The sequence below is a fragment of the Mauremys mutica genome, chromosome 6 (genome assembly GCF_020497125.1).
Source record: "Mauremys mutica isolate MM-2020 ecotype Southern chromosome 6, ASM2049712v1, whole genome shotgun sequence".
Classification (NCBI taxonomy): Eukaryota; Metazoa; Chordata; order Testudines; family Geoemydidae; genus Mauremys; species Mauremys mutica.
The window spans coordinates 107036873-107061875 of record NC_059077.1 but is presented as its reverse complement, the minus strand read 5'-3'; the positions used below and the strand labels follow the sequence as shown (position 1 = coordinate 107061875).

General features: G+C 38.3%; 1 protein-coding gene across 7 annotated transcripts in view; it reads left to right on the top strand.

Moving 5' to 3' along the window:
• KDM4C (lysine demethylase 4C) overlaps positions 1–25003 on the top strand; it is a 420715-nt gene that overhangs the window by 64054 nt on the left and 331658 nt on the right. For 6 of the 7 annotated variants that reach the window (XM_045021569.1, XM_045021570.1, XM_045021571.1 and 3 more), the window contains one exon: positions 8430–8623. In XM_045021569.1, the coding sequence (XP_044877504.1) occupies positions 8430–8623 (194 nt within the window). Of the gene's footprint in view, positions 1–7068; positions 7173–8429; positions 8624–25003 lie in introns of those variants that run through there. The other variant, XM_045021577.1, reaches the window with a different exon arrangement.

Genomic DNA, 25003 nt, shown 5'->3' with positions numbered 1-25003 from the left:
AAAGCAGTGCATGTAAACCCTATTATGTATGCATGTAACTGGAGAAAACTGGTTTTGAAAGCTAGGGTAGCAGCATTGGATCAGGGAGGATTTGATAAGAGAGCTCTCTAGATACATAAAGAGTTTGTTGTTCTCTGGACAGCAAGAGATGCAGACAATCTGACCAAAAGGTGGCAGAGAGAAAGGATTGCTTTCAAAAGTTAGAAGCTTTCACTTTTCTTATTTTCCTTTCTAACTAAACTGGAATGATTTCTCCAGTTTTTCTTTGAGAAGTGTGAATCTATTATGTGAACCATTTTTTTTTGTTTTTAATTCCATTTTGCCTGTGGTTTTAATAAATCTTGATATCGTTAAGATAGCTGTTATGTGGGTAACCTCACACAAGCATCTCCAAAGTGAAATGAACCCCATCATGTCTAAGAGAGATGTGCAGAAGGGAAAAGTGTTTCTGGAACCAGTACCACTTATCAGCTTTGGTCGAGACATGTGGACAAAGATTTCCTGTCCCAATGAGTTGTGTTTTCATTACGCTGCAACAAGTGAATACAAGGGGAGAAGCCAGAAGACCAAGGAGGAGATGAGAATTATGACAACACAGAAATAGAATTGGTGGAGACTGGTAGTGGGAAGACAATAAACTGAGAGATAACTAGAGGTGGGGACAAGTGACCAGGGAGGAAAAGAAGTAAGATAGTAGCCTGTGGAATAAAAGCAATACCATTTAAAAAAAAAAAGAGGAGGAGGAGGAGTAGTGGTCGAAGGAATAGACAGGGAAAAAACAGGAGAGAGAGGAGGGGCTGACACCGTGTAATGGGGCATCCATGCCAGGACAAGGCACAAGGGGATCTGGAGGAAAGTGAGAGGTGACGCCTGGCACCAAGTCATTGCTGAGAGGAGGTGCCAGCTAGAAAAGATGGGGAATCATTGATAAAAATGGAAATTATTTTTTTTTTAGACAGAACTTTTATTTCCCAAATTACTCTTTGTCCGCCAGATGGTGCTCTTGGGCAACTAATGTGCTGAAGGCCAAGCTAGGGGAGAAACCTCTTGACTAGATTTAGAATCTAGAGATTGCTTTTGCATGTTTGTCTATTTCAGAGATTTTCATGTATGCAGAAAGAATGGATGTAGTACTCCTGGCTAGGAAATAGGAATAGGAAAGGGAACAAAGCTATAAACATGTTTTGAGTTCTGGCAACCAACATAAAGAAGCAAACTTTGCTCTTGTGACTTATTATATTACCAGAACCCCTTGAATGTATTTATAGCATTGTATTTCATGGTTAACTGTCTCTGTTTTGTTCACAGATTAGGATATTTCCTAATTTATAAATAATTTATAGTAGTAACTGTTGTGAAAACACACTGTGGGTTTATAGAAAAGAAATTCAACGTAGAAGGCTTAGAGTTAGGTCAAAGTATTATGCCATGCTGTACACATCTTTTATTGTTTTTATATTTAATTACAGTACTTTGTAAGAGAAGGACAACCCAGTTGACTCAAGAAATAATTTAGGGAGGCATTCCACTAAAGGATAGATTACAAGGACTGTATTTATGTTAAGGTCACCACTTCTGTACTTTTATAGGTGAATTGGGAAACTTTTTACATTTCTTAGACAAGAGTTCAAGGCTCTGTTTTTCTGTGGCCACCATGTCATCTGACCTTGAGTAAAAATGCTTGTGCCAGGTCTACCAAAGAGTTTACACTGTTAATAATAATAATAAATAATAATGATAATAAATAGCACCAATGTGACTAGTTACAGTGGTACTGAAAATTGAATAAGACATTTTCTACTGTAGACACACCTATGGGGGAAAAAGAGAAGAAAAGGTTTAGAAAAGGTTCAGAGAAGGGCAACTAAAATGATTAGGGGTTTGGAACGGGTCCCATATGAGGAGAGATTAAAGAGGCTAGGACTTTTCAGCTTGTAAAAGAGGAGACTAAGGGGGCATATGATAGAGTTATATAAAATCATGACTGGTGTGGAGAAAATGAGTAAGAAAAAGTTATTTACTTGTTCCCATAATACAAGAACTAGGGGCCACCAAATGAAATTAATGGGCAGCAGGTTTAAAACAAATAAAAGGAAGTTCTTCTTCACACAGAGCACAGTCAACCTGTGGAACTCCCTAGCCTTCACAACCTCCTCAAGCAAGACTATAATAGGGTTTAAAAGAGAACTAGATAAATTCATGGAGGTTAAGTCCATTAATGGCTATTAGCCAGAATGGGTAACGAATGGTGTCCCTAGCCTCTGTTTGTCAGAGGGTGGAGATGGATGGCAGGAGAGAGATCACTTGATCATTACTTGTTAGGTTCACTCCCTCTGGGGCACCTGGTACTGGCCACTGTCGGCAGACAGGATACTGGGCTGGATGGACCTTTGGTCTAACCCAGCATGGCCATTCTTATGTTCTTAATTTCTCATGTTCTTACTTTTCTGAGTCCCCAATTTATCGGATACTAATTTCCTGTGTCTATGGCTTTCTGGTCCTTTCCCCACCACTACCAATCAACACTCTGCCAGTTTTCTTCCAAAAACAAGGCCATATTTCCATATGAACATTGAAAAAAAAATGAGTGCGGAATACACAAAATACACAACCCCTTCAGCCTATACATGATCTATTTGCACAGCATGGAAGTTCTCAGCCTGGGAGGAAATGTTGATAGAGTTTGGACAAAAACATTTTAGGTGGTTATTAGGTAATGATGGTCTAAAAATATTTTGGCCAGTTTTTAATTCTTTTTTCCATCCTCCTTGAATATATAAGAAAATCAGTTTTATTTCTGCAACTGTAATGTTGCAAGACGTTACTTTATAAAATGGAAAATACTGTTTTGGTATTCCAAACATTTCAAAGCAAAACATTTGCTCAGTACAATATGGAGTCAAGTCTCATTGACTATAATGTAACTGTGTTTAATTCTAACAATTGCAACACTGACAGCAAAGAAAACAGGAGCTCTAAAAGTGTCGCTCATCTCCAACATCTCAATGCTTAATAAGAATACCTCTCAAAATTCAAAACTCAGCTGGCTATTTTATATTTAAATATCCAACATTAAATTAACAGTACACAGGCTCATTCATATGTAATGTTTAGTAGACAGCCACTTGATTGAAGAAAAGCAGTTATAACCCATTTATTCGTCATCCTTGGCATATGGAGAGAATGCAATCAATATTTATTCTGGGCATTTATGGAAAACAGAGTTAATATTTTTAATTAAAAATCTTTCTGGAGCTAACCTAGATTATAAAAATGTTATTTAATTGCAATTAAAAAAATTTTATATTTCTAATCTCTACATATATTTTAGGAGCATATTTGTCAAATATAATGGGTGGGTTTTTTTTTTCTTTTTCAGAAAACACATCAGGCAGTCTGACCTAAGGGACAAAGTTGTGTAACAGGTTATTTTTTATTTAAAAGATGAAATACAGAATAAGATAACCAGGGAAAAAGGGTAACAAAGAAGCAATTTTTTAAATAAGTTTCATACTTCTAGTGCCTATTTATCTATGGCCCTTGTTGTAGCACATTAGACGTACCTTTTATTTCCTCTGAGAAGTGCTGCCTGAACGTTCCTTTACAGGTAACAGTTCAAATGAAAGATCATTAGTTCCCTTTTCCCTAATATGTTGGGTGACGGTGGGCTAGTCTACTCTAGAATCACGACAGTGGCTCAGCTGTACCAATGTAGCTGCATTGCTGTAGCACTGCTAGTGCAGACGCTCTGTGCTGACGGGAGAGAGCTCTTCTATCGGCACAATTACTCCACCTCCCTGAGTGGCATTAGCTATCTCAGCGGGAGAACTTCTCCCACCAACCTAGCACTGTCTACACCAATGCTTAGGTCGGTGTAACTTACATTGCCCAGGGAGGTGGCTTTTCCACAACCCTGAGCAACTTATATTATAGTGAAGCAAGTGCTAGTCCTGTTTGTTACTGTTAACTACTGTCCAGTGTTCATATGGCTCTATTAACAGCATTTGAATCAACTTTCAACACACTGTGGAGATGGAAATGGAAAGCCTGATGTCTCTAGCAAAGATTTGAAAACTCAGAGTCCTGGAAAAACTGACTCTTTTCTTTCTCCAGAACAAAGAATCTTGTAGCTTTCAATAGCTCAAGTGAAAGGTCTAGCTTAAGATTTAAAGTAGGCTCAGGAGCTCTTCTGTAGCTTTCCATGATAAGAGTAAAATGGGTCCCATGTAGAACTAACTTCTATTCATTTTGGTTTTTTAAAGGGTAATCATCATTAGTGGTATGATACCATTCTTTACTTCTCCTTTCTTCAGATCAACCAGCAGTCTGCTGTACTGTAAAAAAACAAACAAACAAACAAACAAAAAAAACAAACCCCAAAACATCAAGGCCAGATTCCAGAGGAAATTTAAGACCGACACAACCTTTGTAGACCTGTCATCGGCCTATGATAGAGTATGGATTTAGGGCTTGATGCTGAAACTTGCAAGGATCATCCCCTGCCTCAAAACACTACACCTACACTACACCTACTATGGGCGATGCTGAGCAATAGGTGGCGCTGTGTCAACTTGGGCAACGAAGTCAATTCGCCCTAGTTCCTCAACAATGGACTGCCACAAGGCTCAGTACTCGAGCCAATGCTTTTTAATGTTTGCACGAGCAACATGTCTCCAACAAAGTCATGCAAATTTGCATAGGCAGATAACCTCGCCTGGCAACGCAAGCAGCCATTTGCCATGATGCCACAACCCTTCGGGAATTTCTGAGGATGATGGAAAATGAATGTCTTCCCATCCACCAGGACCGTAACAAGATCCCTCACCACTGCTTGAAGCCCTTTTGGACCCACGCATTTAACCTTCAACAATGCAACTGATGAAAGCTGAATGGAGTTCACAAGAAGTCACAAACACACACCTAGTGAAAGACCTGATGCAGCAGATACATGGCTTCGATCTCCCATGAAGTTCCTGGATAACCCTAAACCATATCCACACGGACCATGGAAGATGTGGATACTTGCTGCACAAATGGAAAATTTAAGACTCTCTAGTGTGCGACTGGTCACCCAGAGCAGACCATGGAACATATAACAACTCGATGTCTGATTCACAAATATGAATGAGGTATCACAGCAATACACTCTGCTACTCTAGACTTAACCATCTAAATATAAAATTGTAGTTGTTGCTCTACATTTACATCAGCCATACGAAGAAGCCTATACCTACTTTGCTCTCCCAACAATGCCAGCCTCAACTCTCCTGATAAGAGGAAGCTGGGGGATGTAATGAATAGGGAGGATGTTGGACCTTACATGGTATCCCAAGATTTAATTTTATTGGATTGGGCCAAAAAACAGAGCCAAATTTCAGTTTAATTTATGATTCCACTAACACCAGGCTTACAGAGCTATTGTAATACTCTTAGCATCCCCTAAACCATTAACAAAAGTTTGTGAATCAGTCTCCTAAAAAAAAAAATGCAGTAAATCATAACAAAAGGCCCTTTAAAAATGTAGCCTTTGAAACAAATATTTTAACTGTTTACAATCCCTAAGTAGTGTCAGACTCTATATTTATATTAAGACTTAGATTACCTTAACAAGTAAATACACACACCAGCTGGAAGTATGTTCTACCATGAGCCAATCAGTGATGCTCTACCCCTGTCTTTCGTCTACTCTTTCTGTTCTTGTTTTAGGCATTTCTTTCTATCCCACCCTCTAATAATTGGTAAAACACTTGTGACAGTCATAACAGCCAATCACAGAATATAAATATTTAGCCAATTTAATCCCAGGAGAGGCATGATTGGTGATGTTGATTCCCTCTCTCCCATGCCTCTTAAGAGCATAAGAACATAAGAATGGCCCTACTGGGTCAGACCAAAGGTCCATCCAGCCCAGTATCCTGTCTGCCGACAGTGGCCAATGCCAGGTGCCCCAGAGGGAGTGAACCTAACAGGTAATGATCAAGTGATCTCTCTCTCCTGCCATCCATCTCCAACCTCTGACAAAGGGAGGCTAGGGACACCATTCGCACAACCTCCTCAAGCAAGGAGTTCCACAGGTTGACTGTGCTCTGTGTGAAGAACTTCCTTTTATTTGTTTTTAAACCTGCTGCCCATTAATTTCATATGGTGATCCCTAGTTCTTGTATTATGGGAACAAGTAAATAACTTTCTGAAAAGTCCTAGCCTCTTTAATCTCTCCTCATATGGGACCCCTTATTTATCTAGTTCTCTTTTAAACCCTATTATAGTCCTAGCCTTCACAACCTCCTCAGGCAAGGAGTTCCACAGGTTGTCTGGGTATAAAAAGATAGGGCTATAAAAAGAGTATACCTTAATGCCTTGTTGGTTATTTGTAAGAAAACAACATTATGGAAGCACAATAGAATCTCTAGCATTAAGGTTGTTTTCAATTTTCCACTTAAAGCAGATATTCAGTGTCTTTTTTCCATAGAAAGAACACAGTGTATGTGCCCTAAATTTACAACACATAATCCGTGAGTAAAGATTTAATTTTCTTCTAGGGATTTTCAAGTAAATCTGTTAATTATTTGAGTAAAAATTAATTAAATTGAGTCCTTTTAAGTTTACTTTGAGTCTCATGATTTTTATACTCTGCATACAGTTACTAATTTGAAAGGAGCACTTTTTTAGCAGCATCTAAGGGAAAAAGCTATTTCTTAAGTTTACAACTAAGTTAATTTTTGCGATATTGACCATACTCCTCATAACTGTTTCTGCATCACATATATTTTTACGTCACATTTGTACACCAGAATCTGGGCATTTGTTTAAAATAATTTTATTTGTAGCCTTTGTGGTTTTGAAGAAAATCTTGAAAACCTGAACTGAAAGTTTTATTTGCTGGCTGGCCCTGTAATTTCTTTCTTTTATTTTATTTTCATTGAATAAAAAACAGAATCTTTGTGAATATGCACCTCCATCTTAGGAGCCCATGTTGTTCTTCATTAAAGTAGCCATTGTGGTCAGGGGTCCTTCCTAAAACTAAGAAGCTCAGAAGTTTTTACACAGAATCACTACTTTGTGTATCAGTTAAGGTTGCTGCACATGTAACACACAACTCTGAAGCAAGGATACGAAAATGAAGACACTTAATGATCCATACCCTCTCCTCCTTTACTGAGAGATGCTGCCTCGCCAACTCCACAACCACCAGACATCACAGACAATGTATCACAATCTTAATTCTGCGCAGTAGGGATGCTGACATTTCAGCACTCCTTTCTCCAAACTTGAGTGAGATTTCCCAGAACTGTGCAGAGCTTCAGTAGAGGATGGGAAGAAATCTGGTCTTGCTTAACTGTGAGCATGTGTTTAAGTCCTGTTATCGTCAGGGAGCTTTTAAATGCATGTTTAAGTGCTATCCTAAATAGGGATGCTTTCTTGAGTTGGGGCCTAAATTACTTTGCTTGAATGTCCTGATGTTCTGTATCTCTGTATATCTAGTAATTTCTACCTTACTGGTACTCGTGATTGCTGTTATAATAAAATGTGATTTCCTTCTCTTTACTTTTAGGGAACACCTCTGATCTCAGTTGGTTATTTTACATCACACACAGTGATGCATACTTTAGCATCTGAGATTAGAATTGCACTTAATGGATAAATATAAAATACAGCAAAAACAAGATGTAGGGCTTTAAATACAGAATTCCTATGGATTATAATGATGGTAAAATGACTGAAATTCCATGCAATTCCTCAAAGATTTTCTTAAGTATTTTATTGTCCAATATTTTATTATGATTAAAAATGTTTCTGAAGTGACTTAGTGATTTTATTTTTTTCATCTTTTACAGAGCAATGTTAAACTTTCAAAAGTAAATAAAATAATGTATGTTTTAAGTTACTGTTCGTTAAACACTTTCATATTGCATGATTTTACTTTGGAACCAAATAAAATATGTATCCATACCTTTTTGAACAGGGTCCTAGCTTGTAGGTATATACACACCTACAAAAGAGTTTTAATCTTTTTGGCAATTATTTTTAATGTAGCTGCACTTATAGCCCCTGTCAGGATTGGGGTCCCAATGAATTAGATGCTGTACAAACCTCTAGGACCATGTGTTCTCTGCTCTGAATCTTAGGGCCTGATCCAAAGCCCATTGTATTCAATAGGAGTATTCCAGTTGACTTCAGCAGGCCCCCTAAGTGCTTATAATATTGTACTTGCGTATTAATATATTGCAGCATTAGATAAGGTTTATACACTCAAGATAGTAATGTTGAGTGTATGTATTGTACTATTCAAATTTTTTGATAATTGATTGTGTTATTTTTCATTCCTCTCTTCAATTAAAATACCTTTTGGAATCATTTCAGATTGTGTTTTCATTTGGTAGTCATATTTTTTTTAGTATCTATTAATGTATTTTATGTCTCTGTTTCAGGATATTGATGAATGGAATATTGCCCATCTCAATACAATATTGGACGTTGTGGGTGAAGACTGTGGAATTTCTATTGAGGGTGTAAATACCCCTTATCTCTATTTTGGCATGTGGAAAACAACATTTGCATGGCACACTGAAGATATGGATCTCTATAGTATTAATTATCTCCACTTCGGAGAGCCGAAGTCATGGCAAGTTTAATTTTTTTTTTTAATGAAAGCTCATTTTGAAAGATGTTTCTTTTTTTGTTTCAGCTGACTAAAGCAAACAGATGAAGTAGAATTACTTCATGGTGAGGAGCTCCATTAAAAAACAAGATAAGAGTGATTTGGTGGGCAGCTCAGAAAGTAATGAAATTTGAGACTTGTGATTGAAGGAGAATGGCCTTAATATAAATTTCTCCTTTTAAAGGAAATGGCTAAAAAGAAAAATAATCTGGGACTCAACTGAGTTCAACAGCAAAAACAACAAATAGTTAAACAGACATTACTTGAATGAGGAAACCCACGATACTATTTGAGACAACTCTTATTAGGGCCTCATTGAAATCATCGGGACAGATTTGGTGTCTTAAGCCTACGTTAGCAAAGTACATAAGCATGTAGTTCATTTAAATGTATAACCAGACCTCTGAAGTCAATGAGATTGCTTAAGTGCTTAACATTTAAGCATGTGCTTAAGTGTTCTATTGATTTGGATCTGTATTATCTACTGCTTCACAGCAGACTCCACGTGAGTGGGGACTGAATGATCAAGGTATATCTTAACTGTGATGCTCACAGCCAGAGAGGTTCTCTCTCCTGGATTGTTAACTGGACAGCCGTATGGTAGTGTGAGGAGACAACTAGGTCAACATACTATGTAGTGGAAGTCCCAGGTGCCATGGGGGTTGGTGGGTGTGTGTGTAAGAGAGAGAGAGACTTTACATTTTTCACTCTGATGATCAGAAAATGATTTTTAGTTGAAAATATTGGTGACCAGAAAGGTGATGGAGATAATTAATGCATGTCATCCCTATGTAGGTGCCCATTTATTTCTGGTCATCCAGTTATGATGATGGGAATGTTTGCACGTGATGTTCACTACTGGAGTTATTCAAATTCAGTCACTTCTGGATTAGGAGAAAGAACTGTGACATTTTAAATATGTAAGCTGGCAAACTGATCAACTTACTAAAAATATTGCAAAAGCACAGTAGGAAAAGCAATGTTTTCTAGATTCTAGTTCTAGTCTAAATGCTTTGCATTTAAATACAAGACAGTGAAGCTCTCGTTACACTTTGTGATAATACTGAGAAAGTAAAGAGGACCAGAACCATAATTTCAAATCATGTGAGTAGCATATATCTGAGTTTTGCATCATTGAATAGTACATTTTGTTGGAAATGATTGGTTTAATAAATTCAAGTATATTATGACTTCACTGTAGGAAAAAAAGATGAACTTTTCAGATACAACATTGATGGATTGATATTTTTAAAACTACCTAAATAGGCAGCTCTCTTTTAAACACAAAGTTTTTATATTTGATCCCAAGAAATATGAAAGTAATTTAGAAAGCAATTTTGCAAAACACTTAATATTGTAAAATTCCAACCAGCAAAGACACTTACTTAATCCTAATAGAACATGGACATGTTCTGGCAAGAATTTAGCAAAGTTCTGATTTAGTGCGTTTTAAAGTATTTTAAAGCAAGTTTTAAGATATTTGTGCTGAATTGCCCCTTTAGTCTATAGATAGGTTTTGAGTCTTCCAAATAACTAAATAAAATTTAAAGAAATCTATTTGAGTGCCCCCCTAAGGAGGAATAGTGAACACTAAGCACTTTGTAATTTTATAAAGTTTCACACTGACAAGTCAGATTTGTCTCAGAATTAGGCCTTATGGGGAGAGGGAAGTCCCAAAGAAGTGTTTCCATTTAATTTTTTTGTATTTCCAGTGGAAAATAAATATTCCCTGCACTGTTTGCAACTCAGTCACTGAAGCATTTAGCTACTGTATAAAAAACCTGAACATGCATTCACTAAAAAAGGTTAAGCCTGTTTTCATATTCTGAAGTGAAATTTAATACTAGCATAAGTAGTTAAACCTTTATTAGATTATTAAAATTAAAAGAATTTGAAAAATCTCAGCATTTATAAAATGGGGAAGGGTTTTACTTTTTTAAGCATGTGCTCTTTAACCTGATTGTTAGCCACTGCTATCATAAGACATAGTAGAAAATAAGAATTTCTGTTTTGTTGAAAGTTACATCATCTCAAAATTAGTTTTTGTTTGGAATCAGAATAAAACTCCAAAATTTCAATTTTTTTTTTAATTGAAAATTCTGAACAATTTCAGTTCTGAAATATCCAGTAGTTTCATTTTGATAATATCAAAGCATTTTGTTTTGATAAGGTAAAATGTTTCATTTCAATAATTTTGAAACAGTCTCTCTATAAAATATTAAATATAACACACATAAATAGTACCAAATATAAATATAGTATATTAAATTAATATTTTAATTCAATAGTTAAAATAATGGAAGCACAATATAATTTTTTTTACCCTAGTGAAACATTTTGACATCACAATGATTTGTTTAAACTTTTTCCCATTGAAAATTCTGTCAAAATCCATGTTTCCACAAAATGTTTCCATTTCGACTAAACTACATTTTTTGATGGAAAACTGTTCCACTGAAACATTTTCAAACAATTCTAATGACCATTTAGTTAATCTTTAACAATTTTTTTAAATATTTTCATAAATGGGAGCTAGGCCCTCAACTCCCACTGATTTTTTTTTTCAATGAGAGTTGAGTACCTAACTGCCTTTTCTGCCTTTGAATATTTCCCCTCCAAAATACATTGTGTATTGCTATTATATGGCAAATGGAGACCGTTTATAAATCATAGAAAAATATTTAGTTTCTTGATCATTCTTTGAACATAAGTACTTAATAGATCCACATTAATTTTATAACAAAATGTATTTACATTAAATTTAAGTACAGTTAAGTTCAGTAAATATTAAAAGCTAAAGGCATTTTGACAGCCATAATTAGATGATGCTCAGCTGCATCAAAAGTACTACAAAATGAACTGTAATGACAGTTGACTCATTTGGTTGCTGAGCAACAGAAGGCACAGATCATGACACTGACAAATGCCTGTGTTAGTGTTTAGAATGAAAGCCATGAAATGGAGGAAGTAGATGCCCCTAGAATGAAGGGGTCACAGTTTAGAGGTCCACTGCACCTATATTCCCCCCTCTGAGGTCCCTCAAGGTTACCGGCTCCTAGACGTCTTCTCTCTTGTGCTGACACTCATCTCTCTCTCTCTCCAGCCTGACTGGAGGTTTTGAAGGCTGCTCAAAGTTTTGAACATCATTTTAAGGGTTCCATTAAATCTCTCAAGAGACCTTAAGTCTGGGGGTGGTAAGAATATGAACAAAATTGTTGAACCCCACATTTATCTCATAGTCCTTCATGCAGATCAGACATAAAGTTTGCCCCCTGATCAGTCAGAATCTCACAGGGAAACACCATCTGGCTGAATAATGCTAGCAAAGCCACCTTGTCTACCTCCATAGAGGATAGAGCTATGAGTTCTGGGTATCGGGTGGCACAATCTGTTATCACCAGAATATACTTTATTCTGTCCAGGTAACTTTGCTAAGGAGCTTTTCTCCAGCCCACCACTTAATTCAGAGATCACTAGCAACTGCTAGTGAATCTAAGATTGAAAAAATAATTTACGAAGATGAAGCATGTTAAGATGCATCTTGGCTTTGAATTGTGATGAGAGCCTTCTGTTTCTTCCAACGGCCAAGACTGACCAAGATTATGGAACTAGCATGTCTCAAATATACTGATCACAATGGCAGCAATTGGGGAACGTGCAGCTAATTTCTGAAAGTATCCTGTGGATAAATACTGCACCCTATTCATTATACAGTTCAATTCTCAATATTTATGCAAATAAGAGTGTCTCTGTAAATTGTATATCTTGATTCCACAACTGCAATTGCCATACCCACATGGAGCCCAGTTGGGCTCTGTGCAGGAACAGATCTGTGTGCCACACCTAGTCAGTTGCGAGATCAGGGCCATAATGAATATGTGTGCGAGTGTTTAAATGTGTAATATTTCTTTTGGGGGTTATTTTTTGCTTTAGGATCTGTTATGCCTGAGAATTATTGTCCAACACAGACAATAATTTGAAGGGAAATAGGTAAAGAATGGAAAATTAAAGAAAACATGGGAAATAGTGCAGCAGCTGGGGAAAAGAGAAAAAGATACAGTGAGGGGACAGTTACTAGATTTGAGGGTACAATTTATTATTACAATTGATTTTCTTTGCTAGTAGTTATTTTTATTACCATAAGTTTTCCTTTGCATTCTTTTCTGAAAAAATGTGGAATTCTATAAAATGGTTATTTTACTATAAATTTATATTCATAACAATTATTTAAACAGTGCTTTGTTATATTTTTTTGATTTCCTTGTAGAACATTCTTAGTTACGTAGCAAAGTTGTTTGAATGATTGATGGTTTACTTAGCCCATATATTTAAGGGAGTGGCTTGGTGACTTGGAGTTCACAACAGTTTGTGTTGGATTCTTGTTCACATTACAAAAGGCCTTTTCTGCTGGATGTTGTAAGCTGTTTTTATCTCCCTCTTTCCCTCCCCCCAGTCTGGTTAATATTTTTAGATTACAGGATAAAGCTGATGCACAGGGTGGTATGCTGGGTGGATTTGTGTCTTGACTAATAAATTGAGAAATTTTGCTCATGGCCGAAGTATTGAACTGCACTTGGAACTAAACCCTTCCTAGAGAGTAGCACTAGCATTTGTATGATAAGATTCTAAGAATGTCACTCTGTGTGTCACTCTGAAGCCTAAAACATCTCTTGAGCTAGTGTGACGTGATGGAAACAGCTACATGCATGGCTGAGAATTCTTTTTGTTCAGAATATCACCAAGTTCAATCATCACTGGGCTTCGTGTCTGTTCCAGTCCAGTTTTTAAGTTTCAGAACATTTGAACTTCACAAATTACACTTGTATGGTGTACAGCTACAGTAATGCATGTATCTGTACAGTGCCATGAGTCCTAGACCATTGTGATATCAGAGGTAACTCAAGCAATCACCCATACTCTACTGCTACTTTGCAACAGTTTAATTAGTTGTATCAGGGAGACTTCACAGAGGGTGGACTACTTGGCCCAGCTGTCACACTTGTTCACCTAACTCGCACCTACACAAATCAACACACAACCAGCACACACAACCCCAAACACACATAGCCCCTAACTGCAGCACTGCCCCATTTGCCACCTGCACAAATCCATACAACTCTCCCAGCACATCACAAACAGCATGCACGATAACCCCGAACACAAACAGCCACCTCACTGCAGCATACACTCCTCATTTGCTACCCGCCCAACTCCTAACACAACCCTGCCCCAAACAGATCAACATTACCATGCACACAACTGCACAGTCCACACGCACTAAACCCAAACATCACTCTGAAGCCTAGAATGTCTGCTGAGTCACTGTGAAGCAATGGAAACAGCTACAAGCATGGCTGAGAATTCTTTTTGTTCAGAAAATCACCAGGTTCAATCATCACTGGTATTCGTGGTCTGTCACTGTCCAGTTTTTAAATTCTCCACCATTTCTGGCTTTTTTACACATATGACTTTGAGTTATGCCTGTGTGATAGGATGGGCTTTCAGCTACTAGTATAATAATAATAAAGGCAGAATACTGAACAGAATATGTAGATTGGAGCCATGTAGAAGATGCATATGATGCTCCAAGGTATGATACATGTCCATAAATCCAAAAAATTTGAATAGGGCCTTCAAGTTTTGGAAAACAATCTAGGCACATTAGGTATTTGAAATCAGTTTATTCTTGCTGCTGTTATCTGACATATAAAATACTGGTGAAGGTAGATCTCAGATCTGGAAGGATTAAAATGATATAAATCTCACTGAAGAACATGAAAGTGTTGATTAAACAGGAGCAAAACAATTATTTTCATGGCAGTTTGGATATTTTGAATTCTGTTGTAGTAAGACTAGTTTCATTTTTTTTTTTTACTGAACAACCTTACACACATGCTTTTTCTTTAGACAGGACTATTTTTGGAATTGTACTCATTTTGTCTGTTTTTTGTGTTTTATTATTGGGATTTAGAATTTTTGTCATATATGGAATCAAATACTTTATTTTCAGTTAAAAAGAACACGATATAAACTAACATGACAATGTACATAGATAAATACAGAATGAATGGGTTCTCAGTTTGTAGCAAGGCATTTTCAGTGGCATTCCTTCAGGTCTTCACACTGTGACTCCTGTGAAAGAACTGGGAATGACAGGATAATACATTACTATCTGACTTGTTCTGTATATCACAAAACACTCTGGAGAGAGGGTCAGTCATAAGATAAAGAGAAGGGTAAGCTTTAGAAAGGGAGAGTCCATAAGTTTGAGAGAACAGGGAAAATAGACCAGAGAGCTGAATGGAGGGAACATAGGAAGCCAGGATTGGAGGAGCAGGGTGAATGAGTCTTATCTCAGGAGTAAATGCATGGGAGGTCAGAGGAGTAGAATGAAGCAAGTTCACGGTGAAGTTTGAAAGAAAGAATTTGAATTGGATTCTTAGATGACTAGAAGCCAATGAAGATGACCAAGGACTCTGAGATATTGGGCAGCCCTTCTTTCTGGAGCAAGAGAGTTTTCTGATTGCAAGTATTCTGATCCTCTGAAGATAGCATGAGATTCTGCCATGCACACAAGAGGAGGGTGCAGAGGGACTGGGTTGTGGCTGGAGCCACACCCTTTCCTGCTGCCCCTCTTCTCTCACAGCTAGAATCTGCATCTTCTAACAGGAACTGTGCTCTCCAGTGATTGCTGGTGTCCCCAACAATTGCTGGCCAGCTCCTGTTAAGGTGAGAGAAGCTCCTCTGCCCTTGTGGATTAGGGACGGCTTCCGACAGTCTCAAATGGAACCAATTTAAAGTATGAATATCGATTTCAGAGGAAGCATTGTTCAGGTCAAGATGAAATTGACAGCTTTCTGAAATAGGTGATTCTTACCAAGAAGAAGTAGGAGAGAGAAAGTTCATCCAAGATGATGCCCAAGATTTCTGGCCTAGGAAGCAAAGTTGTCCACGTTAAGGAGAAAGATGGTAGTCATAGGGGAGCAAATGTGGGCATGTCTCTCAGAAAGAGAGTAAAAGTCCCTGCAGGACATTTCAGTCCTTCAGGAATAGGATGCTTTGGTGTAACCGGCAGCTGACAGAGTCAAGGCAAGAAAGCAGGGAATCATCATCATCGTCAAACCTCTCTCTTATGTAGTGCTTTTCATCAGTAGATCTCAAAGGACTTCATAAATGGGAAAACCCAGAGACAGAAAGGTGACATGGGTAGGAGCTGGGAGTCATCGATACAGAATTGATATACACAATTGATAGCAATGACATGTCAACTAGAGAAAAGACTGATGTAGCATCTGTTCATTAGTCAACTTTTATAGCTGACAAAAAATGTATGTGGGAGCCAATAGAGCAAAGGATAGAAACCTGATACATTCTTTAGCGCGTAGAGTGGAAGTAACATGTACATCTTTCATGAATGAAGGAAATGGTTGAATTCAAATTAGAGAAGGAGATTATTGAACATACTGGTTTCTTGTTAGAATTCTTAGGAAAGGGTATGATAAGTAACACCAAAAGTCACAACCATCAAGTGGGAAGGGAAACATCATAAGCAAAAAAGTGTTGGTTTACTAGTTTATCTGGAGAAGGGCAGTCTCACCGTAAAAGGGTCAACGCCCAGTTTGAAGTCGGACAGACATGTTGTGCTGGAGAAGGTGGTTGGAATGGTGAGAGAGGGTCACCTTCTCCCAAACTTTGCTGAGGAATTGAGTTTGAAACTGGATATCTTTTGATGAGCAAGAATTGATCAAATGAGATTTTTGTGTAAAGAGCTAATAGCAGTTTTGAAAAAGACCTGGAAAGTTACAGAAAGTGCAGTGCTTTTTAAGAACAGTGATCATAAGGTGTCGGAAGACAAAACTTGAGGTTGGAAGGGAGTCCAATAATGAGGTTTTTGCTCATGGATGAGATTTTGTTGAGGACAATATTGGGATGGATGGGAAAAGATACATGAAATGAAAGGATGTCACTTTGTAGGTGAATCAAGAGACAGTGAGGTGCCTGGGCTCAAAGCAGTCGGGTGGGTGATACTGATTTTTCTAAAGGTATAGCATGGCAAACTGTTCATATTGCTCAGTGGACAGAGAGAGGTTCGGAGTGGGTATTGGACCAGTGATCTAGAATTAGTCTGAAACAACTGCTTGGATAACATGTGGAGGATGATGAACTACGCTAATCATCAGCCAATGACTTTAAAGTTAAACAAATTTTTACTGAATTAAAGCTTTGGAATTTTTTAATGCTAGTCATACCAAAGAAATCCTCAGCTATTTTATTCCCCCCCCCCCACCTTCCATCATCACATAAACTAGTATTACAGTGCAGTAGCGTGGTAAAATGTCACATTGTATTAGCTTGAATCTAATGGCATTTTTCACTATCTGTGGAAATATCTGCTTTAGTAACCATGGAACTCTACTGCTTTTATATCCAGTTTCTTGTTACAAAGATAAGAATAATTAGGTGAACACAAAAGGCTGTTTCACATCAGCCTGATGCCCATATTGTCATTTAGTTGTTATATTTTTTTATTTAGTAAAGCACATTTTGAAAATTTGATCATTCTTTGTTTCATCTATGTGTTTGCATTATTACTATGAATAGTTCTATTTTTAAAAACCGTGTTGCACTTAAACCTGATAGACAGCTTCTCTATAATTTTTATTGAAAACAATTACAATTATCTGGGCATTCTTCACAGATCAACAATTTTCCATCCACATATAGTCACCAGATGGTGGTTTGCAATATGTTGAAATTTGTTTTAATACTAAATCAATATAGATTTAATTTCCAATTTAATGACTGCTACACTTGTATAACTTTCAGTGCAAAATAAAGTACTTATCACACAACACAAAAATTAAAATGAGTGACATCTCTCCATTTCGTTAATTGCTTGGGTATGATTTGTAAAATGGACGTAATGAAGAACACTGTCCAGTAAATGAAAATTCAGTATAAAGGTATTTAATGTTAAGACTATTTTAACATTTTTAATTGCATAAAAACTATCCATGCAAGGCATTATATTTTCTCATTTCCTACATAGGGACTTACCAAAGTGTCCTGGATTCCTACAGAATGTTTAATCTGCATTTGTAGGTTTATTATTACCAGTACATAAGATTGCCCAATTATTATTATTAGGATTTGGGTTAAAACTCGTAATACAAAAGTACACTCGTAATACAAACTCGTAAAAGTAATACAACTCCTAATAAAATTCATAATACAAAAGTACTTCACTGATGTCCCTCTACTCTGGCTTAGAGTGACCACTTCTGTGGATAAAGGGGTAGTGCAGTTGTTCATTCAACTCATGGCTTTTTGGTGAAAGTGCCAAACAAACTTCTGGCTAAAGTTGTTTAATATAATAAATCTCTTATTCTGACTCTTTTTGGGTTCTGCCAAATTGCAAGTGAAGTTAAATTCATCATCTGTTTTTGTTAGGAGCTGCATAATCTTTGGAATTGGCTGTTTTTAAAAAACTTTTTCCTGAAGATACACTGCTAAAACAGCAGTCTCCTCTTAGCTTAGTATATAATTAAGTGTTAGGCCTGAGTAGTTTACTTATGACTTTCTTCTTCTAACCATGGATAACTTCAGCAGGTTTATTGTAGCTTATATAATACCTTTCAGCCTTTGCGACATAGTTTTATAAAGATTATTTCATGCTAGTGCCCATATAATGAATTTGAGTGGGCAAAATGTGTGATGATGATGATGCAGACTTTCACACACAGGAGCCCCATACATACTTACATCTTTTTTTAGTGGTGCATACTGCGTAAACAGCTAACATTGCTCTGAATTCCTTTCCTGGGACTTTTCCAACCCTATGGGATATTCTCCTGAGGACTCATCTATTTTTTTGGGATGTCAAAACTTTCTCCTTTTAAATTTTTCATGTTGAACTTAATTCTTGTGAAAACAGAAAAGGGAACAATACTGAAAAGCATAGAATGATGCTTATGCTAAGCACAGGCAAGCGAATGAAAATTCTCTACCCTGGCCTTAAGGGCAAATCATCTGTGACTTGGAAAAGCAAGCCTTTTGTCAGCTGATAGTTACATGCCCACAGTAGTTGTCTTCTGAGTTTCCATAAAGGTTACTACAGGTAGGGCTCTGAATTGCAAATAAAGTGTTAATACTGAAAGTTTTGTTAGTTGGGCAACGTGTAGAATTCTGAACTGTTTCAAGAATACATTTTATAGCAAGGTTAAGACAACTATGTGGAAGCCTTTACTTTCTACAAGATTAAGGAGTGGGTTCCCTAGTTGCTTGTCTACACTATCGTGCGGGGTCGATCTAAAATACGCAACTTCAGCTACGTGAATAGCGTAGCTGAAGTTGGCATACTTAGATCTACTTACCACGGTGTCTTCACTGTGGTAAGTCGACAGCTGATGCTCTCCCATCGACTCCACTTGCGCTTCTTGTTCTGGTGGAGTACCGGAGTCGACGAGAGAGCGCTCAGAGGTCGATTTATCGCGTCTAAACTAGACACGATAAATCGACCTCCGCTGGATTGATCACTGCCCGCCTGTTTGGCGGGTAGTGTAGACAAGCCGAAGCTACTAACTGCACTGCCATTTATGACAGTCACTAGAGTCTAGATTTTTATGAGTAGAGTCTAGAACTCCACAATTTCAGCCAGCTGTTTTCCTCCTCCTCGTCAAAATGTAATGCCCATGAAAATGCTGTATTGACAGTACTGAAGAGTGAAGTCCTCATTTTATCCATAAAACAGATACAGCACAGACATCAGCAATGGAAGCTTTCTCCCCTATCCTGTAAACAGACCTCAACGCTGACCTTGAGGGGCAAGAGGTTTTTCACTCTCTATGAAAAGTCATTCTTTGGCTATTCTGTTGATAATCTTAATGACATGGACCAGTTGGTGGTGGCTCTTTGGTTGTTTGGAGAAGTAATGAAATCCCCCTCTCATTTTACATAGGCCTGCAGACACACATCATGTGTGAACAACTCTCCATCTGTAAGCATGACTGTTGGAAATGATGAACTAGAGCTGAAAGCCTCCAAATACTAATTACCACTCCTCTGAGCAATCATGTTCGCTGATCAGTGGGCTATGGAAAAATTAATGAAAGGTTCTGAACGAACATAACATCTCCAAAATAATCAGTTCTAGAGTTACAGTAGCACTACAAGTTAAGGTAAAAATGGTACTAGTAATAGCCAATATATTACAAAAATATGTTCTTTGGCTATAACATCTGGAACAATTAAAACTCATTTCTTTTGTGTTAGTGCATATAACTACATCCCAAAACATAAAGAAAAATTAACCTTAAATTACAAAAATCTGCCTAGTTTCTTACACTATCACCCACCATTCCTATACAAATATTTTATGGTCACTATTAGTTTTGGCATCTTACAAGCTGGACTTCTCTGCCATTTTTTCTTTATTCATGTAATGACTTTGTACTTCTCAGTGCAAAACCCAATCTGTTTATTCTAACTGCCTGAGCTGTCTTACCTTATTTGAGTTGCAGCCTAGTTAAACTGCATTCCTGGTATCTTGTTTTTCTGCCTGTGGTGTCTGGGACAAAGGAGAGGTAAGCAAGTGTGGAAGCCAGTTCAGTACATGTCAATGAAAGGATGCACCAGTCTCATGTTCTCAGAAACTGTTTTGAAATTTGCACTTGTTTGCCTCTCCTTTTGTCTGTTGCTGGGTTCCTCAGTACAGCAGAACCTCAGTTATGGACACCTCAGGAATGGAGGTTGTCCATAACTCTGAAATGGTCCATAACGCTGAACAAGACTGTAGGTACTTCAGTCACAGGGGAGTTGGGGCTGCAGCTGCAGGGTGGGGGTAGGGGGGCAGGGCTCCCAGTGGGGGCCTCAGGGATTCTGCCCCTGGGAGCACGAGGGCTCAGGGCTTTAGATGTGTGTGGGGGCGGTGCGGGGGCTTGGGGCTTCAGCCCCGCGCGGGGCACTGGAAATCAGGATTTGAGCTACGGGGGAGCTCTGGGGCTGAGAACGGTGCTCTCCTCATAGCTAAAGCCCCGAGCCCCGGCGATCCTTGTGGGGCTGAAGCTGAAACAGATCCGTGGGACTGAAGCCCTGAGCCTGGGCACCATCCGTCCGGCTGAAGACCAAGCCTCAGCACTCCCCCCCGGTCTTGCTCCCAAGGGTTAGAAGCCCCCAGCCGTTCTCCCCCTACCCCCCCAAGCCGAACCCCCTGACCTTGCGGCTGCAGCCCCAGCCACCCTGTGGCTGAAGCTGTGAGCCCCAGGGCTAAAGTCCTGAGGCAGTACAGTATTTGCTGGGGGCATTTTTTGTCTCCTCTGCTGCCTGATTGATGAAGTCTGGGTGACCAGTAAGTCCATAACTCTGGTGTTCGTATCTTTAGGGTTCTAGTGTATGTTGTTAGTTTGTAGAATACTGTAAGGAGTCAGCTCAGAATTCATGGGAAGCATGTTTTCCTAACAAAACTGCCATATTTTTAAAGCCTCTATATTTGCAACTATAGCTCATATCCTGATCTTTTTGCATGAAAATGAGGCACTTGCCATCATAGAGCTGTGGCTTTGAGGAGAGGTAAAATATACTGCAAGTTTCCTTCTTGGAAAACAGAGACTAAGGATCTGTTGGAAAGTTTGGCCTAAATCTCAGTGATCTTGGTACATCTGAACATTACTTGGTATTGGCAGTATGGCTTAGTTGGTCGCTATGCTGCCATTGGCTCCTCGTTTGCAGCTGCAGTCTATGACAGCTGTCACTGGGTTTACAGAGAATGTAGGGGAAGGTAAATAATTTCCTTGCTATGGAAGTGAAATATGCCAGCTTTTCCAGGGCAGCATGCAGCATAGACTGAGTGGATATACCTCACTAGCATGCATCCCATGATTGCTACAGCAGAGCTTACCAGTGGTTAAGCAATGGCCAGAGCACTTTGTGGAACCGTCTTTGCCCTCTGCTCTGACTTCTGGGATGATTTTCTTTCAATTAGTGAATGTTTACTGCCCTACAGGTCACTGTTCCTCTGAATAAACTTTCGCTTTGATGGGATTTCTCCTCTTTCTTTTAATCAGAATTTTCAAATTGGAGCAAACTTGGATATAGAAATTTTATACAAACAGTGTCTTGGACAGTAGATTTTTTTCCATCACTTTTTTCTTCTATTATCAAATAACTTTTCTCTAGTTTCGTGTGGTACTTTCACATTTTATAAGGGCCTTATCTTAAACATATCTTAACATATTCTAAAATTCTAGTGTAGACAAGGCAGGGTAATCTTTAACGTGTGCTAAACTGGACAGGCTGAAGCTTGCAAGTATTCCGCTACACTACAATTTTAGAAAGTGTTAGTTAGAACATGTTAAATAACATACTCTAACAACGTACCTCTTAAATCTTTCTCCAGACTCAACCCGAATGGATTCAGACTAAGGTTTCTGCAGACTCCTCTTGGTGCCTTTGTTTAATAAAAGTTAGAACAGGAATCTGGTAAATGTCATAGGCATTATGGAAAGCTAAGGAGCCTAGGTTTGATTTATACAAAAATAGCATCACTAATTTTTAACCTAAATATTGCTGAATATATAAGGCATTAATTATGCTGCAAAATATTGCTATAGAAAACAAGTGTCATCGCAGAAAGTAAAATATTACTAAACATATATTACACTACATTTTATTTCCCCAAATCAACATTTTAATTTTACAACCTTTAACATAAGCTAGAAAACGACATATCTTAAAGTTAAGAAAAATTAAAGTAACTTGTGCTATATAATTACAAACATTAATGGTTGAGCAGAATAAAGGTATTCAATTTAAAGCAAATGGATTTTGGCAGAAAATGTTAAGACTTGTTAATCAACATCCAAAATAACATGAAGACGTACTTTAATCACACAGATGATGACATCTACATTTGCATTGTTTTATAAATAAATTTAGTTTTATTCTGTGGAAGGGCTAAAAATGGATGGAAAAGGAGGGTGACATAATGCAAGGCAAAGCAAAGTTCCTGGAGGTGCTGCCCTCTGACCTAACTGTCATTATTAAATAAATAATGTAACCTAGAGCTAAAGATCAAACAGAACACAGGAAAATTGACTTCAATGTCTGGAGCATGTCCAGAATTTGAAAAGAGCACACATAAGAGATCGCGAGAGGATTGTGGTTGGTTCGTTCTTGGCCTAGTCAGCATTGCAGTTGGCTGCGGGGAGCAGTGGTGTTCCTTCTCCTGGCATTCCCTGATGGGTCCTGGGGAGAACAGCAGGGAAGAGAAAATTGACAAAATCCAAAAGAGTCACAAATACATAATAATTTCTATAAAGCATCTATTGCTATATATTAAATAGGAACTGGAGATACGACATGAGACCCTGAAGAAACCCAGAAATTAAGTGAAAGAGCCCAAGATTTTTTGCCTTCCTCTCTTATGAATGGTAGACTGCACACAAAGGTAGTTTACAGAAACCTGAGGGCTGTGGTTCCAGTGGTCTGTCCACCTTTCTGGTCTCTTTTTTCCCCCCACAATGCAGTCTTGCTTCCTGATTAATCAGTTCCTTTGAATGTTGCAGTGTGATCCTTACTCTATTATTAAGCATTCTACAAAAGGGAGAGAATGCCTCAGGAACCAGGCACCTGCTCTCCTTGACTGCTAAACACAGTGGCACAACTATGCACTGTCTCTTACACAGAGTGAAACATAAAGTCTCAGTCTTACCATATGGGATTGCACTGGCTACCAATGCATTTTTAGTCCATTTTGAAAATATATCTTTCGTTTGAGAGCTTCCTCAGATACTTTCCCAGCTTTCTTTGAAGGACTGAATATTCCGAACACTAGATCCTGGACTCCAGGCTGAGATGAATGAGCCGGTTCTTGGATTACGTAACATACATGGTATTTTTCTCTTCTCTAAGTGGATGACTTAAGTAACAAACAGGCACAGCAGAAATATTATAATTGTTAATTGCAAAGTAGAACTCAGTCTTCTTATGTTGGGCAGAGGGTCACTCATATAAAAAGAAACAAAAACAATCTAGAAGGGGACACTGTGACACATTTTCAGGGTTACTCCGATTATCCAGGGTGAATTACTACCATCTGTTTACACTGGGAGGGAGCTCTGTTTGTGCCCCACCAGGGAAATTCTCCCCACTTACTAGGAACACAGGCACTCCACTCCAGGCTCTGCGAGCCCTGCTCTTTCCCTCTGCGAGCTAGCAATTTACACATTCCACTGGGTTACATTTAAGTGTCTAGTTCCTTACCTTCTGGGCATCCGCAAAATATACACCTATTTGTTGTCTCTGTGGCAACAGTGCACTCTGGGTTCACTGGCTTAGTAAAGGAATGCTTAACTGTATTATGCTGTTAAGAACGGCCATACTGGGTGAGACCAAAGGTCCATCTAGCCCGGTGGCCTGTCTTCTGACAGTGGCCAATGGTGCCCCAGAGGGAATGAACAGAACAGGTAATCATCAAGCGATTCATCCCCTGTCACCCATTCCCAGCTTCTGGCAAACAAAGACTAGGGACATCCCTGCCCATGCTGGCTAATAGCCATTGATGGACCTATCCTCCATGAATTTATCTAGTTATTTTTTTGAACGCTGTTATAGTCTTGGCCTTCACAGCATCCTCTGGCAAAGAGTTCCACAGGTTGACTTGTGTGAGAAAATACTTCCTTTTGTTTGTTTTAAACCTGTTGCCTATTAATTTCATATGGTAGCCTCTAGTTCTTATGTTATGAGAAGCACTAAATAACGCTTACTTATTTACTTTCTCCACACCAGTCATGATTTTATAGACCTCTATCATATCCCCCTTAGTCGTCTCTATTCCAAGCTGAAAAGTCCCAGTCTTACTAATCTCTCCTCATATGGCAGCCATTCCGTACACCTAATCATTTTTGTTGCCTTTTTCTGAAACTTTTCCAAGTCCAATACATCTTTTTTTGAGATGGGGCGACCACATCTGCACGCAGTATTCAAGGTACGAGTATACCATGGATTTATATAGAGGCAATATGATATTTTCTGTCTTATTATCTATCCCTTTCTTAATGATCCCTAACATTGTTTGCTTTTTTGACTGCCACTGCATGTTGAGTAGATGTTTTCAAAGAACTATTCACAATGACTCCAAGATCTCTTTTTTTGAGTGGTAACAGCTAATTTAGACCCCATCATTTTATATGTATAGTTGGATTATGTTTTCCGATGTGCATTACTTTGCATTTATCAACAGTGAAGACTAGTGCAAATAATTCATTTAGTTTCTCTGCAGTGGCCTTATCATTCTTGAGTGCTCCTTTAGCATCTTGATCGTCCAGTGGCCACACTGGCTGTTTAGCA